At 45.5% G+C, this 14,815-nt stretch overlaps 1 protein-coding gene across 6 annotated transcripts in view; it reads left to right on the top strand.

Annotated features, from left to right (window-relative positions):
* The window catches only part of cadps (calcium dependent secretion activator), a 277,179-nt gene that overhangs the window by 149,379 nt on the left and 112,985 nt on the right, over positions 1-14,815 (top strand). For all 6 annotated transcript variants that reach the window (XM_033036637.1, XM_033036638.1, XM_033036642.1 and 3 more), the window contains exons 11-12: positions 7,156-7,264; positions 9,886-10,098. In XM_033036637.1, coding sequence (XP_032892528.1) covers positions 7,156-7,264; positions 9,886-10,098 — 322 coding nt within the window. The remainder of the gene's footprint in view (positions 1-7,155; positions 7,265-9,885; positions 10,099-14,815) is intronic.

Below are 14,815 nucleotides of genomic sequence, written 5' to 3'. Positions count from 1 at the left end.
AATATATATTATGATATACACAAAAAATATATTATTACTGTCTATAATTTAATAGTTCACGTCATTTCTAAGTAAATATTTATGCCACGTACTGTAGCTATTTTTTGCTCTTTCTCCCCTTTGATTTTTTATACTTACAATTCTTAGAATCGTTGAGATTTGTTTCCCTATTCCTATTGATTATATGTTTCCCTTTCGACAGGGAGGTTACAGTGAGTACCATTTGTCTCCTCTTCACAGCAGCTGAGGTCCCCTTACAGTCATCATTTCTAATAATTAATCATCAACGTTAGTTTTTCTGTAATGTTCTTTCCACAACTTGCTTTAAAGGACTAGAGCACATAGCTTTAAGTTTAAGAGAGGCCCAAAGATTAAAGGAGATGCGCGGGCCAAATTGTTTTCCCCACTGAGTGTGTTGGGTGCTTGGATTGTGCTGCCAGGGCTGGTGGTGGTGGTGGAGGAAGATACTTTTTTTTTTTTTTTTTTAAATTTGTATTAGAAGCAAATGTACAAGAGTAGAACAAACGGCATATAAAATTATACAGTTAATGTACAGCTTCAATTTTGACTTTTTAGCTTTAAAATAAAGGAAAAGAAAAGAGAAAGAAAAAGAGAGAGAAAAGGTGAGAGGTGCAAAGATAGGACCCCTAGACTACCAAAGTGGTGTAGCCAATGAATGGGTAAAAGAAAGAAAGGAAAAAAAAAAAAAAAAAGAACTAAAACAAAAAGAGAGAGAAAAGTGGAGATATACCTGCCCCTCGTCCCTCCCCACCCACCTCACCCAACCCATAGTTGATTTAAAGCCAAAGTTGTGTTGCACCATACTATCCTTGTAAGAATTCGGTGAAGGGTGTCCATGTCTTGGAAAAATTATCTGGTTTTTCTGCCAAGACAAGTCTAATATTTTCCAAATGTAGTGCCTCGGACTCCGGAAGTGGCTGCGCTGGTGAACGGCTGCGGCTCGCCTGCAGTCCGTTTGTTTTTACTTTTTTGTGTTGTTTTTATTCGTTTTGGCTAGTTAAGTTTTTGGTATTTTAGTGTTTATGTGAGGGGTGGGGGGTTGAAACAGGGCTTGCTGTCTCTCCCTTCGGGGGAATGCGACTTTTTTGTCGTATTCCCCTTCTCTGCCTCCGTCTGCGCTGAGGCCTAATGGCGGAGCTGGCGACCTCGAGGCTCCGGAGGCAGCCTGTCAGGACTCGCCCTGGGCTCGCTCCCGTGAGGGCGGCCCAGCTCGGGGCTGGAACGGCGCTCCCGTGAGGGGCTGAGACGCTCCCGTGTGGGCGGCCCAGCCCGAGGGAAACTGCGCTCCCATCGGGGCGGCACAGCTCGAGGGTAACGGTGCTCTCGTCGGGGCGGCCCAGCCCGAGGGAAACGGCGCTCACGTCAGGGCGGCCCTGCCCGAGGGTGGAACGGCACTCACGTGAGGGCGATCCGGCTCGGGGCTGGAACGGTGCTCCGGTGGCTGAGGCGGCGTTCTGGCGGCGGTGACCTGAGTCCGGGGTTCAGCCGCGAGCCAGTGGACAACGTCGTCAGCGTCTGCGTCCGCTGGACTGGAGAGCGGCAGCTTCGACCACCCCGGGCCGCGGTGTTTAAACTGGCCCGTTCGCGGAGCTCGGTGAGCCGCAGGACTGATTTTCCATCGCCCGGTGGGGAATCGCCTCAGCGCAGAGGGAGAAGAGGAGGGAAGAGACAGCAGCCCTAAGATTTTTGCCTGCATCACAGTGAGGAGGTGCTTGGTGGACTCACTGTGGTGGATGTTAATTTGTGTTTACTGTTGTTTATTATTGTATTATTGTATGCATGACTGCAGGCACGAAATTTCGTTCAGACCGAAAGGTCTGAATGACAATAAAGGAAATTCAATTCAATTCAATTCAATGTTTGTAATCCACATCTTAACAGTAGGGACTGATGTTTGTTTCCAAAATTTAAGTATTAGTTTTTTCGCCGTTATCAGGCCATAATTAAGGAAACGTCTTTGAAATAGTGTTAGCTCAGAACAGGGCGGAGGCAGATACGATGGTTCATATGTTCTTAAGTTATAGGAGCAGAGTTAGGCCATTCAGCCCATCAAGTCTATTCTGCCATTCAATCATGGCTGATCTATCCTTCCCTCTCAACCCCATTCTCTTGCCTTCTCGCCATAACCCCTGACACCCATACTAATGGTGATGTTTTAGAGGCTTTTAGAAGGGTACATGGATATGCAGGAAATGGAGGGATATGGATCATGTGTAGACTGGGGAGATGAGATTAATTTGGCGTAGTGTTTAACACAGACATTGTGGACTGAAGAGCCTGTTCTTGTGTTGTACCGTTCTATGTTCAACCATTACAACATGGAGCATAGAAAAGTTATCCTTTAAACATGCGTAAACAGGCCCTTTGGCCCGCCGAGATCGCACCGACCAGCGATACCCGCATATTAATAATAATAATAATGGATGGGATTTATATAGCGCCTTTCTAATACTCAAGGCGCTTTACATCGCATTATTCATTCACTCCTCAGTCACACTCGGTGGTGGTAAGCTACTTCTGTAGCCACAGCTGCCCTGGGGCAGACTGACGGAAGCGTGGCTGCCAATCTGCGCCTACGGCCCCTCCGACCACCACCAATCACTCACACACATTCACACACATTCACACACAGGCAAAGGTGGGTGAAGTGTCTTGCCCAAGGACACAACGACAGTATGCACTCCAAGCGGGATTCACTACGCACACTAAGGACAATTGTTACAATTATACCAAGCCAATTAACCTACAAACCTGTAATGCCCCTGTCCCACTTAGGAAACCTGAACGGAAACCTCTGGAGACTTTGCGCCCCACCCAAGGTTTCCGTGCGGTTCCCGGAGGTTGCAGGTGGTTGCCGGAGGTTGCAGGTAGTGGAAGCAGGTAGGGAGAATGACAAAAACCTCCGGGAACCACACAGAAACCTTGGGTGGGGCGCAAAGTCTCCAGAGGTTTCCATTCAGGTTTCCTAAGTGGAACAGGGGCATAAGTCTTTGGAATGTGGGAGGAAACCGGAGATGCCGGAGAAAACCCACGGGGAGAACGTAGAAACTCCGTACAGACAGCACCCGTAGTCAGGATTGAACCCGGATCCCTGGCGATGCAAGACAGCAACCGCTGCCCCAACGTGCCATCTTTAGACTTCCTTAAAGGAATTAGATGTGGCCACATAGTACAGTACGAACTGCATTAAATAAAAAAGAAGAAAAATAACTGAAAAATGCAATTGTTTTCCAAGGAACATGACAAACAGCGGAGGTTGATCGCTCAGCTTGGAACATTGGATCATTGTGGATGGCACTAGCCTAAAGCAGGGACGATCCTGTGCTTTCTAACAACCTTTACTCTCAGACAATCCAAAACTTCACTACTGGATCGTGGCTGGGGTCTGATGCAGCCTGATGGCCTCCTGAAGGCGTATAGAGGCACACGGAGCCAGGGAAGAGGCCCTGCAGCTCAATGGCTTGCATCAAGAACTTGTCATGGAATTCATCGTGTCACCCAGGAACGAAGCAGGAGGAGTGAGAGCTGCCATTTGCAGCAACTCTGACAACATCGGCACTAATCACTGAGATTGGCGATTGCTTCAATGTGACTGCCACCGAGACGGCCGGCTCACATTGTTTATGACAGGATGTCACTCTGAACCTTGTCTGTTGTGAATGATAGAGCACAGGAACATCAGCAAAGGCTACAGCCCAACACTATACTATGTGGCAGTTCACAACCCTAGCGGAACCATCCTCAATGCAATTCAATAGGTGAACACTATACATGGCTGAGAACTCTGTCGCCTTGATATATTTTATAGGATATGAATATTTCTGTACAGCATTCAGACAATAGACAATAGGTGCAGGAGTAGGCCATTCGACCCTTCAAGCCAGCACCGCCATTTAATGTGATCATGGCTGATCATCCCCAATCAGTACCCCGTTCCTGCCTTCTCCCCATATCCCCTGACTCCACTATATTTAAGAGCCCTATCTAGCTCTCTCTTGAAAGTATCTGCCTCCACCGCTCTCTGAGGCAGAGAATTCCACAGTGGGAAATTTGTGAAAGAAATATTTATTCAGAAATTCAGACACAAGGAACCGCAGGATGCTGGTTTACACACCAGCTTCTGACTGAAGAAGTGTCCTGACCCGAAAACCAAATGGTTCAATGGTGTCTGGAGAAGGGGCTCGACCCAAAACGTCGCCTATTCCTTCTCTCCAGAGATGCTGCCTGACCCGTTGAGTTACTCCAGCTTTTTGTGTCTAACTTCGGTTCAATGGTGTCTTATTATCAAATGTACCTCGGTGTAATAAAATTCCCGTTTTGAATGAGGTAGAATAAAGAGTTCGAGTAAAAGAAACAAGGATCGCCAGGTAATGGTTTGCAAGAAAATGACACAGAGTGCTGGAGTAACTCAGCGGGTCAGGCAGTATCGCTGGAGAACATGGATGTGGGATGTTTAGAGCTGGGACTATCTTTTGGACTGAAGTCAAGTCAAGTCAAGTCAATTTTGTTTCTATAGCTCATTTAATAACAACTCTCGTTGACCAAAGTGCTTTACTGAAGAAACTTCCCAACCCGAAATGTTACTTATCCATGTTCTCCAGCGATACTGCCTGACCCGCTGAGTTACTCCAACACTTTCTGCATTTTTTAATAGAAGATTCGCCGTTTGTTTGCAAGGGCTTTTATTTTTTTGTTTTAGTCTAGTTTATTGCCACATTTACCGAGGTACAGTGAAAAGCTTTTGTTGCGTGCTAACCAGTCAGCAGAAAGGCTTTACATGATTACAATCGAGTCGTCCACATAGTACAGATACATGATAAAGGAAATAACATTTTGTGCAAGATAAAGTCCAGTAAAGTCCAAAACCGAGCGTCTCTAGTGAGGTAGATAGCAGCTCATGACCCCTCTCTAGTCTTTGCCACTTAGTCCCACTGTTTACAGCACAGATTATGACTGATATGTAGAAGAATCTTTATGATGCCATTTTTTATCTGACAATTTCTTAACTGCACCTTTCCGTGTGTGCTTTCTGGAAATGACAAATACTATTTTGGTTGTAGCTGGTTTTCTCCTGTCGTTTGCTCCTTTGCGAAGTTATTTCATCCACTGCTTGTTATTTCATCAGCTTTTCCCCTCGTCCTTAATCAAGAGGTGTAGTCTGCAGCAAGGAACGTGAATGAGAACGCACAACACAGTGTAGCACAGGAACGGGCCCACTGGGCCACAATGTCCGTGCCGAACTTGATACCCAGTGAAACTAATCTGCTCTACCTGCGCCTCATCCATATCCCGCTGTATCCATGAGCCGATCTAAAAGCCTCTTAAACACCGCTGTCATATCTGCCTCCACCATCACTCTCGGTAGCACGTGCCAGGCACATACTACTCTCAGTGTGAAAAAAAATGTGCCCCGCTCATCTCCATTAAACCTTGCTCCTCTCGTCTTAAAGCTACGCCCTCTCAACAGCCTGTTCCTGATCCATATCCCTCCATTCCCACGTATCGACATGCCTATCTAAAATTCTTTTACAAGCCATCATCATATCTGTCTCCTTCACCACCCCGGCGGTGCTTTTCAATCCGCCGACATCCTCTGCATAAAAATAACTTGCCCCGCACATCTCCATTACATTTTATCCCTCTCACCTTAAAGCTGCGCCCTCTATGACACTCCCGTCCTGGCCAACAACGTACACAAGATTTATCCCAAGGTCACTAAATTCGACCCAACAAACTAGCAACATCAGGTGTGGAGGAAAGAACTGCAGGTGCTGGTTTAAATCGAAGAGAGCCGCAAAACGCTGGAGTAACTCAGCGGGATGGGCAGCATCTCTGGAGAGATGGAACGGGTGATACTTCGGGTCGCGACCCTTCTTCAGACTGATGTCAGGGGAGTGGGCGGTACAGAGATAAAATGTAGTCTGAGACAGTAAGACTGGTCGGAGAACTGGGAAAGGGGAGGGGATGGAGAGATAGAGAAAGCAAGGGCTACTTGAAGTTAGAGAAGTCAATGTTCATGCCGCTGGGGTGTAAGCTGCCCAAGCGAAATATGAAATTCTGTTCCTCCAATTTGCGCTGGGCCTCGCTCTGACAAACATCCGATAACTAACATCAAAGTTGGGAGAGTGGCGATGTAAATTGGCTACAAAAGCGATACAGCTTGAATGCCCATATTGAAAGATATTGAAACCATTCTTCAGTTTCAAAATCTAAGTTTAAAAGGAAATGGTACTGTGGCAGGTCAACTTTCTCAATTAAAACACGTCTCATCCCATCTGTTTTGTGTTTGTGCTTCATTAATTTTAAGGAAGCAACTAATTAATTGTCAGGATCTCTTTCTAAGTACACATCATTAGTGAGAATCTTTCCCGATCACCCGCACACATCTATTGCTGCCAATGTCACAAGCAACACGTATTAAATTTCCAATCGTTTGAGTTTGAATTTATTTGATTGTCACGTGTGCCGGTCAGCGGAAAGACAATACGTGATTACAATCGAGCCGTCCACGGTGTATAGATACAGGATAAAGGAAATAACGTTTAGTGCACGATAAAGCCAGTAAAGTCCGATCAAAGATAGTCCGATGGTCTGCAATGAGGTAGATAGTGGTTCAGGACCGCTCTCTAGTTGGTGGTAGGATGGTTGAGTTGCCTGATAACAGCTGGGAAGAAACTGTCCCTGAATCTGAAGGTGTGCGTTTTCACACTTCTGTACCTCTTGCCCGATGGGAGAGGGGAGAGGAGGGAGAGGCCGGGGTGCGACTCGTCCTTGATTATCCTGCTGGCCTTGCCGAGGCAGCGTGAGGTATAAATGGAGTCAATGGAAGGGAGGTTGGTTTGTGTGATGGTCTGGGCTGCGTCCACAATTCTCTGCAATTCCCTGCGCTCTTGGATGGAGCTGTCCCCAAACCGTGCTGTGATGCATCCGGATAAAATGGTTTCTACAGCGCATCTGTAGAAGTTGGTGAGAGTTGTTGGGGACGTGTCGGAGGACATGGGGGTAAGCTGTTAGTGGGCAGGATATCTCACTGCGGGCTCAAGCGGATTTCAACAAAGTGTAGATATTGATGTGGAATTTGGGTGCAAAGCAGAATTGCCATCATTTGTGTTTTTGTGTTTGTGACGTATCTAGGTCAGCCAGTACACGTTTGCAATGTGCAGCTATCGGGAGAAGAAGGCTGAGCCTCAAGAGTTGCTGCAACTGGACGGATACACAGTGGATTACACAGACCCACAGCCAGGTGAAAGACTTCACTCCACACCCATTAGCTGGCTTCAACATTGACATCTAAAATGGTGACACCACAACACGTGACGATGTTGCTTAGGAGGCGGCACAGTGGCGCAGCGGTAGAGTTGCTGCCTTACTGCGCCAGAGGCCAGGGGTCGATCCTGACTACGGGCGCTGTCTGTACAGAGTTTGTATGTTCTCCCCTTGACCACGTGGGTTTTCTCCGGGCGCTCCGGTTTCCTCCCACACTCCAAAGACATGCAGGTTTGTAGGTTAATTGGCTTTGGTAAATGTAGAAATAGTGACTTGTCACGTGTGTAGGATAGTGCTAATGAATGGGTGGTTGCTGGTCGGAGCGGACTCAGCGGACCAAAGGGCCTGTTTCCGCACTGTATCTCTATAGTCTAAAATCTAAAGTATGAACTTGTACGGGCGATTGCTTGTCGGCACGGACTCGGTGGGCCGAAGGGCCTGATTCCGTGCTGTATCTCTAAACTAAACCATATTAATGTTTCAAAGAGCCAAATCAGTATAGAATGAAACAGAAAGTTGATCGGCTGTGGAGATGACGTGATGTGATGTCACCATGTTTAGACTGCTTCCGGATTAAGAATGGAGTGGGGTGGTTCAGCAATGTGTTGTATTGTTATAATGCTCACCTGATGATTTACTGAATAAACTGCTGAAAATCTCTGAGGCAAATGTGGACCGAGGTACAATTTAAACTTGTCATAGATGTCAAACTGTTAAAGCTGTGCCCTAAATACTATTATCCCCAATAATAATAATATTTAATAATAATAATAATGACAACAATAATACTTATTACAGTTCAGAATTAGAACAAGTGTCGTAAATATGGAAATATGGATTATAACATAGTTGTGTGCTTAGTGCCCTTCAGCCCACTGAGTTCACTTCGACCATCGATCATAGAGAGTCATAGAGGGATACAGTGTGGAAACAGGCCCTTCGGCCCAACTCGCCCACACTGGCCAACAATGTCCCCGCTACTCTAGTCCCACTTGCCTGCGCTTGGTCCATAACCCTCCAAACCTGTCCTATCCATGTATCTGTCCAACATTGTTTTTCTTAAACAATGGGATAGTCACAGCCTCAACTTCCTCCTCTGGCAGCTTTTTACATACACCCACCAACCTTTATGTGAAAAAGTTACCCCTTGGATTCCTATTAAATCTTTTCCCCTTCACCTTGAACCTATGTCCTCTGGTCCTCGATTCCCCTACTCTGGGTAAAAGACTCCCAATCTATTCCTCTCATGATTTTGCATATCTCTAGAAGATCTCCTCTCATCCTCCTGCGCTCCATGGAATAGAGACCCAGCCTACTCAACCTCTCCTTATAGCTCACACCCTCGTGTCCTGGCAACATCCTCGTAAATGTTCTCTAAACCATTTCAAGCTTGACAATATCTTTCCTATAACATGGTGCCCAGAACTGAACACAATATTCTAAATGAGGTCTCACCAACGTCTTATACAACTGCAACATGACCTCCCAACTTCTATACTCATAGAAGATCACCCGATCACACTAGTTCTGCGTTATCCCGCTTTCACAGCCACTCCCTACCCACTGGGCCCATTAACCTACAAACCCGCACGTCTCTGGGATGTGGGAAGAAACCGGAGCAACCGGAGGAAAACCACGCGGTCCCTGGTAGTGCATGCAAACGCCACACAGTCAGCGCCCAAGACCCAGGATCGAACCTGGGTCTCCAGCACTGTGAGGCAGCGGCCTTACCAGCTGTGCCTCCGTGCCACCTTTTAATATTTCTAAATGCTGTGCAGTTGTCAAAATCTATTCAGTACGTGACGTCTACTGGATGTGTCACACAATTTTCCACATCTTTCATTCGAGATATGTTTTCATTAACGTACGTGCACTGTGCACAATGGATTATATCTCGTTATCATTGTGAATTTTACAATGTAAGTATTATTTTAAAGCGGTACCCTAACATTTTGGCATGTTTGTGAGCAAGAGGCTTTTGGAAGGGGGGGGGGTTGTAAAAGTCAAGTCAAGTCAAGTCACTTTTATTTCTATAGCACATTTAATAAACAACTCTCATTGACCAAAGTGCTTTACATCAGTGCAGGTACTAACGTTAAACAACAGTGGTTCATAGATTAAGTACATACATAAATACATACATATAGCCCTCCCTCAGAAGACGTCAAGAAAGGCTTGAGAGTAGAGATGAGTTTTAAGTCTCGACTTAAAGGAGTCGATGGAGGGGGCAGTTCTGATGGGAAGAGGGATGCTGTTCCACAGTCTAGGAGCTGCAACCGCAAAGGCGGGGTCACCCCAGAGCTTATGCCTAGACCGCGGGATGTTCAGTAACCCCAAGTCGGCCGATCTGAGGGACCTGGAGGTGGTGTGGTGGGTACGCAGACTTTTGATGTAGGTGGGGGCAAGCCCGTTAAGGGCTTTGTAAACATAAAGAAGGATCTTGGAATTTTTTTCGGAACCGCACAGGGAGAGAGTGGCAACAGCTACGTGAAACCAGGGGCCTCGATGCCTTTCCCCTGGGTTAAAAGATATATTTACTGTCTGCTGAGATACTAAAAGCAGTCTTCTCATCCAGCTGTTGAATGATTCACCCTGCAGGTCTGGAGGGCGGTAGAGCATTCTTTAACGCCGTTAAAGAAGGGGACACGGTGATCTTCGCCAGCGACGATGAACAGGACCGCATCCTTTGGGTTCAGGCCATGTACCGTGCCACCGGTCAGTCCCACAAGCCCATCCCTCCAACTCAAATCCAAAAACTCAACGCCAAGGGAGGAAGTGTCCCGCAGCTGGATGCACCCATCTCCCAGTTCTGTAAGTTGCTCAGCATATTAGCTTTGAAAATGCACCTTGCATGGTTACCGACTGTTCTTTTGCCACACGGCTAAAGGGCAAAAGACGAGGATATTTGTTTCTATGGTGTGATAGCACAGAAAGGGCTTCCATGTCCCTCAGGTATTTTGTAACATTTGTGTCCACATCAGTATTGAAACTGAAAATTTACCAAATTTAATTTTTTGTTGTAGGTTTTTTTTGCTGCTTGTTGAAAAAAACATGTTTTGACAGATTACCCTATAATCATAAAGTTACATGAAACTGATTGGTGCCAAAACACTGCAAATTGTTGCTCAGTTTTATGCTGTTTGGAATTGACTAGATCAACTAGGATCCCAATTCCTGTAACACCTAATTCTGTTGAACTTCCTTTGAGATACCTGCTTATCTTTTTTTTTAATATTTTTGCTTTGCTTATAATCATTTTTAATTGTTTTTTGCTTTTTTATCTCATATTCTAGCAGCTGGTCCATAATTTGTGTCAATAGCAACAAGAAAACTGGGGCCATTTTTGTGTTGGTTGCTAGTCCATCCAGACCTATCTCTCCCTTTCAGGATAGACATTACATTTTCATCCCTTCCATTTGCTGATTTCACAAAGTAGGCCATAGTTGATGTGTGTGTTACCACTGTGAGCGCTCCCATTAGTTTCAACGCCTTCTGGACAACACAAACAGTGGTGTGGGTGGGGGCATTGCCCTTGCTGTAAGAGCATCAGTGAGAGCATAACTCACGCTGGCGGAAGTAGATAGAGATGACAGAATGTGATATCAACGTCACTTCCACATAAACAGGGCGGCACGGTGGCGCAGCGGTAGAGTTGTTGCCTTACAGAGCTTGCAGCGCCGGAGACCCGGGTTCGATCCCGACTATGGATCCTTGTCTGCACGGAGTTTATACTTTCTCCCCGTGACCCCGTGGGTTTTTTCCCCGACATCTTCAGTTTCCTCCCACACTCCAAAGACATACAGGTTTGTAGGTTAATTAGCTTGGTATAAGTCTAAATTGTCCCTAGTGTGTGTAGGATAATGTTATTGTGTGGGGATTGCCTGTCGACTGCGGTGGTCGTCTTGCACGTAATCTATTCCTGCAAAATATATTTTTTAATATGTAGGTTAGCCTCTGGAGCTATTTTGAAAAGCCACCTAGAGAACTCACATAAAGCTGGAGTAACGCAGTGGGGCAGACAGGACTGGCCCAGTCTGAAGAATGGTCTTGACCCGAAGCATCACCCATTCCTTCTCTCCAGAGATGCTGCCTGTCCAGCAGCCACTGCGTTACTCCAGCTTTTTGTGTCTGCCTTCGGTTTAAACCAGCATCTGCAGTTCCTTCCTACACAAACCTAGAGAGCTTGTTCATTGTGCACGTCACAGGCAGGTAGCAGCGTGCGGAGAAGTGTTGCCACAGAGGTAAGAGTGAGAGGAGCAGCTGGTGGAAGTGGGAGGAGGTAGCGTCATCCTTCAGAGAGCAAGGGAGTGGTGTGAGTGGTGTGATTGCAGCCAGCGTGACAAGCCACTCATTGATATCAGTGGTAACACCTCCACTTTGAAAACTCTAGTGAGGTCATTGAATTTCTATTGGCATTGCAACCAAATCCTGGGAGCTAAACCTCCCGTCGTATACTTTCTCAATGACCTCGCATCACTGTAAGTAGTTAGAGCACAGAACAGCACGGCATGGAACAGGCCCTTCAGCCCACAATGTCTGTGCCAAACATGACGCCAAGATCAACTCATCTCTTGCCCGCATGTTATTCATATCCCTCCACTCCCTGCATATCAATGTGCCTAACTAAAAGCCTCTTAAATGCCACTATCGTATATGCCTCCACCACCACCCCCAGCAGCGCGTTCCAGGCATCCACCACCCTCTGCGTAAAGAAAACTTGCCCCGCACCTCTTATAGAGTGATAGGGTCATACAGCATGGAAACAGGCCCAACTTGCCCATACCGACCAACATGCCCCATCTACACCAGTCCCACCTGCCTGCGTTTGGCCCGCATCCCTAAACCTATCCTATCCATGTACCTGTACCTGTATCTCCTTTAGACTTTGCCCACCCCCCCCCCCCCCTCCAAAAGCCTCTTAAAGGCCTCTGTTCAGAAACTTTTTTAGTCTCTTGAGTCACGTTCCTTCTATGTCCACTGCCTTTACAAAGGCCAATGTCTTCAATGCTGCATTGCAAAGATTGGGCTTCCTTCAGTTTTCTTTCACTACCTGCTTTGCCTTTGCAGAACGAATACATCTCTGAACTTTGGTCCACCTTTGAACCACTTTAAGAGGTGCAGATCCAGCACTTACTTTATGCCTCCATAGCATAGGGCGGCACAGTGGTGCAGCAGTAGAGCTACTGCCTCACAGCGCCAGAGACCCGGGTTCGATCCTGAACACGGGTGCTTGCCTGTATGGAGTTTGTACGTTCTCCCCGTGACCTGTGTGGGTTTTCTCTGAGATATTCGGTTTCCTCCCACACTCCAAAGACGTGCAGGTTTGTAGGTTAATTGGCTTGGTATAAAATGTAAATTGTCCCTAGTGTGAGTAGGATAGTGTATGCGTGCGGGGATCACTGGTCGGCACGGACTCGGTGGGCCAAAGGGCCTGTTTTTGCCCTGTATCTCTAAACTAAAACTAAATCCCCCTGCTCCCACCCACTCACCAATAGACAACAGACAATAGGTGCAGGAGTAGGCCATTCGGCCCTTCGAGCCAGCACCGCCATTCAATGTGATCATGGCTGATCATCCCCAATCAGTACCCCGTTCCTTCCTTCTCCCCATATCCCCTGGCTCCGCTATCTTTAAGAGCCCTATCTAGCTCTCTGTTGAAAGTGTCCAGAGAACCGGCCTCCACCTGAGGCAGAGAATTCCACAGACTCACAACTCTCTGTGAGAAAAAGTGTTTCCTCGTCTCCATTTCCAGCCAACTTGCTAAGTCCTTGGTTCATTATCTTGAGAGACCTGAACAAACTCAACAGCATCTTTGCACACACTTACATGGACAGCACTTTCAAAAGGCACGATCAAATTTCCAGACCGCGTGCCAAAACATGTAACCGTATTTCAAATTCACAAGGAACAAGTGGCTCATGTATCTGTTAAAGTACAAGTACAATAAATATTGCTGCTCCAAATATGGATCACTGCATTTATAAGCTATACTAGGTTTATATATGAATCAACCTTTGGGTCGTTTAAATGTTTAAATTGCCCAAGCAGATGCTAATAGATCCTGCTATTCATGAGAACTAACATTCCAAGTTTAATTCTATCTTATCTGGATATACTTTTTGGAAAGAAGGCTTATATTGGCTGTTCATTTATGACTTGTAAGGATTTTAATCTGGGGTTGGATACCAGTTGGGATATTGTACAGTACATTTACAGTTATAAATTTTATAAGAGTACTACTCTATTGAAACTTTAAACTGAAGGGTGATGAAAGAAAATTGTATAGGAGAACTGCTAGATTTAATATTTCTGAACATTTTTTCCGCAGTTAAGAATTTTAGTTTTTTTAAATGCCTGTTTGATCCAGGTAGATGTTCATTAGCATGAAAATGTTTTGGTTGATAAATAGTTTATTAGTTATCTATATTTTAAAAACTGATAACAATAACATTCTTGATGTTAACCCTTTGACTCCCACATTAAGAGCATGGATCAGCTACGAGATTCGACCCTTATCAGCAGAGAATTCACTGGACTCTTTCTTTTTTTTTTGCTGAAGGGTTTTACTTTGTATTTTTCCTGTGAAAATATGCAATGATTTCTTGTCACGATATGGCCTTTTATTTTGACTCTCTGATGGAATACCTAAGGGACATGCTTACATTAAAATAGATTGTAATTAATGTATGCAGCAAACCATACCCTAGTCAAAGGGTAAGAAAGGAGGCAATTCAACACAAAAGCAATTGATAAACTTTGAGGAATAGCAAAAGAGATTGACGGTAAAATATTTTACACCGTATATCTGATCAATGATTGGAGAGTAATATAGAATTTCTCGAAAAAACTACTGCTGTTTGACAGTAACCTTTCCGTAATAATTATATATTGATACGTCTTCAATGTAATATTATTATATGTTAATGACGGAATGATCTCCCACTGGGTGACAATGGAAAATAAGCCCCTTAAAAAGACTGTTCATTCCAATGAAATCAGAATAATATACGTCAGAAAATAAAACCACCAGCTACGTGAGACTTTGCATTTCCTGCCCTCCTTATTATTATTTGAATACTTAAACATGGATTAATTCACAGTCTTTTAATTATTTTTGAATTATTCATTATTTCCAATGGTAACCGCATCCCTGCATAATTCTTCACCGTGTTACGTCCCTATGTAAATCCTCACCCTCCCAGTCACCCTGCTCCTTCTAACCCTTCGTGCAAATGTCTCCCATCCCCAAACACCTCATTTCACCGTTATCCCCCCTCCCCACTGTCCCCTTCCACCTACATCTCTCTCCCTCCGCCTCACATTTCGCTCCTCACCAGACGCCCTTTGTCTCTTTTTCACCTTGAGCTTTTGTCCAACCATCTACACAGGTCAAACTCCCTCTTACCTGTATCCACCTATCACTCAATCTGAAGTAAACACAGTCTAACAGAAGGGTGATCGAGTCACACAGCATGGAAACAGGCCCTTCAGCCCATCTTGCCCACGCCGACAAAGATGCCCCATCTAC

Source organism: Amblyraja radiata, chromosome 18, assembly GCF_010909765.2.
Source record: "Amblyraja radiata isolate CabotCenter1 chromosome 18, sAmbRad1.1.pri, whole genome shotgun sequence".
Classification (NCBI taxonomy): Eukaryota; Metazoa; Chordata; class Chondrichthyes; order Rajiformes; family Rajidae; genus Amblyraja; species Amblyraja radiata.
Note: the sequence above shows the minus strand (reverse complement) of the source record. Positions and strands in the feature narration are given on the sequence as shown.